Genomic DNA, 3,276 nt, shown 5'->3' with positions numbered 1-3,276 from the left:
CACTGAAAAAAATGATTCGTTGAATTTAATCAATTTTTTTTATGGTATTTGGTTGCACACAATTGATTTTAGCTACATTTAAACAAATGCATTAAGTTGAACTAAAATTGATTAAGTTCAACTTAATGCATTTGTTTAAATGTAGCTAAAATCAATTGTGTGCAACCACTTGCCATAATTTTTTTTATTAAATTCAACGAATCATTTTTTTTTCAATGTACTGTATAATGTTACATAATTGAAGTCGATATAAACTTAAAACCTTAATGTCAATCCCTGTATTTATTTATTTATTAATTATTTTTTTTCTGTTGTGAATGTATACTTGTTTAGATATTGTATCTGTCACATGCCTGTCCTGTCTCGTGTAGCACATGTGGTGATTGTGTTCCTGTCTCTGTTTTGACCCCACCCTCCTTGTTATCTCATTATTGGTTTCATTTGCTCCACCTGTTGTCATTGTTACCTTCTTTTGTTTGCCTCCCTATTTAGTCTCCTTGTGTCTGTTGTACTGTGCTGTTACGTTGTCTAATGTTCTTGTGTTTTGTTTCCAGTGTTTAAGTTTGTTAATATATTCTAGTGTTTTCCCCCGCGTGGGAGTTTTGTTTTGTTCTGTTCTTGTATTTTTTGCCTTTTCCTTTATTAAAATCCTATTTTTCTGCAATTGAGTCCTCAGTTTTGTTTTTTGAACCGATCGTGACAGAACGTAACAGCCATTTTTTGAGGACTCAGCAGAATGGATTCTCGCAGACCCTTACCCACAACATGGGACAGAGAATCTTTTAGAGGGACTCGGCTGGTCATATTTAGAGGAATTCGTGGAGGACGCAGGGGAGGAGATACGACAGGTGGGCACCGACAGCATTCTCCAGTTTGGTCATTTCCTGACCAAGGACCGGCAAGGTTCAGCCCCGAGCGTTTTTCTTCACATGTTCCCATGATTCCAATGCCGGTGACTCCAGCGCCAGTGATTCCAGTACCAGTGGTCCAGAGTTTGGGGACTCCGAGACGCAGAAGGAGAAGAAAGACCGTCACGCCTGCCGAGCCTGTGTCTTTGGACAAGATGGCCGTCGCCGAGCCTGTTCACGTCACGCCTGCCGAGCCTGTGTCTTCGGACAAGATGGCCGCCACCGAGCCTGGGTCTTCGGACAAGATGGCCGCCGCCGAGAATGTTCACGTCACGTCTGCCGAGCCTGTGTCTTCCGACAAGATGGTCGCCGCCGAGCCTGTTCACGTCACGCCTGCCGAGCCTGTGTCTTCGGACAAGATGGCCGTCGCCGAGCCTGGGTCTTCGGACAAGATGGCTGCCGCCGAGAGTGTTCACGTCACGTCTGCCGAGCCTGTGTCTTCCGGCAAGATGGCCGCCGCCGAGCCTGTTCACGTCACGCCTGCCCAGCTAGAGACGGTTCACGTCACGTCTGCCCAGCCAAAGACTGTTCATGTTATGCCTGCCGAGTCTGTGTCCCCTGACATGACGTCTGCTGAAACATTGTTGAATTATTTTTCAACGCTGTTTAATATCCTGGAGGTTCCCGGGAAGGTTCATATCACGCCTGCCCAGCCAGAGATGGTTCATGTCGCGTCTGCCCAGTCAGAGACTGTTCACGTCACGCCTGCCCAGTCAGAGACTGTTCACGTCACGCCTGCTCAGTCAGAAACGGTTCACGTCACGTCTGCCCAGTCAGAGACTGTTCACGTCCTGTCTGCCCAGCCAGAGACTGTTCATGTCCCGTCTGTCCAGTCTGAGACTGTTCAGATTACATCTGCCCAGCCAGAGATGGTTCTAGCCACGTCTGCCCAGTTGGAGACAGATCGGGAAATTCCCATTCTCATGGCCGGGGGGACACTGACCGGCTATTTAGAGCGTTTAGCTCGGATCCTGGAGACGCCTTTCAAACCTTTAGTGTTTGTTCCTGAACCGGAGCCAGTTCTTATGCCTGATCCGGTGGTGTCTGTTCCGGAGCCGGAGCCGGTGTCTGTTCCGGAGCCGGAGCCGGTGTCTGTTCCGGAGCCGGAGCCGGTGTCTGTTCCGGAGCCGGAGCCGGTGTCTGTTCCGGAGCCGGAGCCGGTGTCTGTTCCGGAGCCGGAGCCGGTGTCTGTTCCGGAGCCGGTGTCTGTTCCGGAGCCGGTGTCTGTTCCAGAGCCGGAGCCGGTGTCTGTTCCAGAGCCGGAGCCGGAGTCTGTGTCGGTGCCGGTGTCTGTTCCTGAACCTGAGCCGGTGCCTGTGTCTGTTCCAGTTCCTGAGCCGGTGGGGTCTGTTCCTGAGCCTGAGCCGGTGGTGTCTGTTCCAGTGCCGGAGCCGGTGGTCTCCGCCCTGGCCGCCCGAGGGAGAGTCTCCGCCCTGGCCGCCCGAGGGAAAGTCTCCGCCCTGGCCGCCAGATGGACTGACATTTCCGTCCTGGCCTCCCGAACTCTGTGGTCCACCCTGGTCTGTCCTTCCTGTTCCCCCTGTTTCACCCTGGTCTGTCCCTCCCGTCCCTCCCTGGTCTGTCCCTCCCGTCCCTCCCTGGTCTGTCCCTCCCGTCCCTCCCTGGTCTGTCCCTCCCATCCCTCCCTGGTCTGTCCCTCCCGTCCCTCCCTGGTCTGTCCCTCCCGTCCCTCCCTGGTCTGTCCCTCCCGTCCCTCCCTGGTCTGTCCCTCCCGTCCCTCCCTGGTCTGTCCTTCCCGTCCCTCCCTGGTCTGTCCCTCCCTGGTCTGTCCCTCCCGTCCCTCCCTGGTCTGTCCCTCCCGTCCCTAGTGGAGCGTCTGGTAGCCGCTCCTTAAGGAGGGGGTAATGTCACATGCCTGTCCTGTCTCGTGTAGCACATGTGGTGTTTGTGTTCCTGTCTCTGTTTTGACCCCACCCTCCTTGTTATCTCATTATTGGTTTCATTTGCTCCACCTGTTGTCATCGTTACCTTCTTTTGTTTGCCTCCCTATTTAGTCTCCTTGTGTCTGTTGTACTGTGCTGTTACGTTGTCTAATGTTCTTGTGTTTTGTTTCCAGTGTTTAAGTTTGTTAATATATTCTAGTGTTTTCCCCCGCGTGGGAGTTTTGTTTTGTTCTTGTATTTTTTGCCTTTTCCTTTATTAAAATCCTATTTTTCTGCAATTGAGTCCTCAGTTTTGTTTTTTGAACCGATCGTGACAGTATCATACAGATCACTAAATTGTTGCTAATGTTGTTGGTTTACATAACCAAAATTATGAGTTATGATCTACCGTATCGATAAATAAAGGCTTTAGATTACATTAAATTGTGGTCAAAAATGGGGTGCTAGCACCACGCTGTATGTCA

At 51.0% G+C, this 3,276-nt stretch overlaps 1 protein-coding gene across 1 annotated transcript; it reads left to right on the top strand.

Annotated features, from left to right (window-relative positions):
- Positions 1–493: 493 nt before the first annotated feature.
- Positions 494–2,992, top strand: LOC309486863 (uncharacterized protein; the record flags this gene model as incomplete). Its single annotated transcript, XM_082154330.1, has 3 exons — positions 494–1,948; positions 2,126–2,226; positions 2,986–2,992. Exons 1-3 carry the CDS (start codon positions 737–739, stop codon positions 2,990–2,992), a joined length of 1,320 nt encoding a protein of 439 aa, XP_082010456.1. The 5' UTR covers positions 494–736.
- Between the last annotated feature and the right edge of the window lie 284 nt (positions 2,993–3,276).

The sequence above is a fragment of the Leuciscus leuciscus genome (genome assembly GCF_965113295.1).
Source record: "Leuciscus leuciscus genome assembly, chromosome: 22".
In the NCBI taxonomy this organism is placed as follows: Eukaryota; Metazoa; Chordata; class Actinopteri; order Cypriniformes; family Leuciscidae; genus Leuciscus; species Leuciscus leuciscus.
The sequence above is the reverse complement of the archived record's forward strand: the minus strand, read 5'-3'. Positions and strand labels throughout refer to the sequence as shown.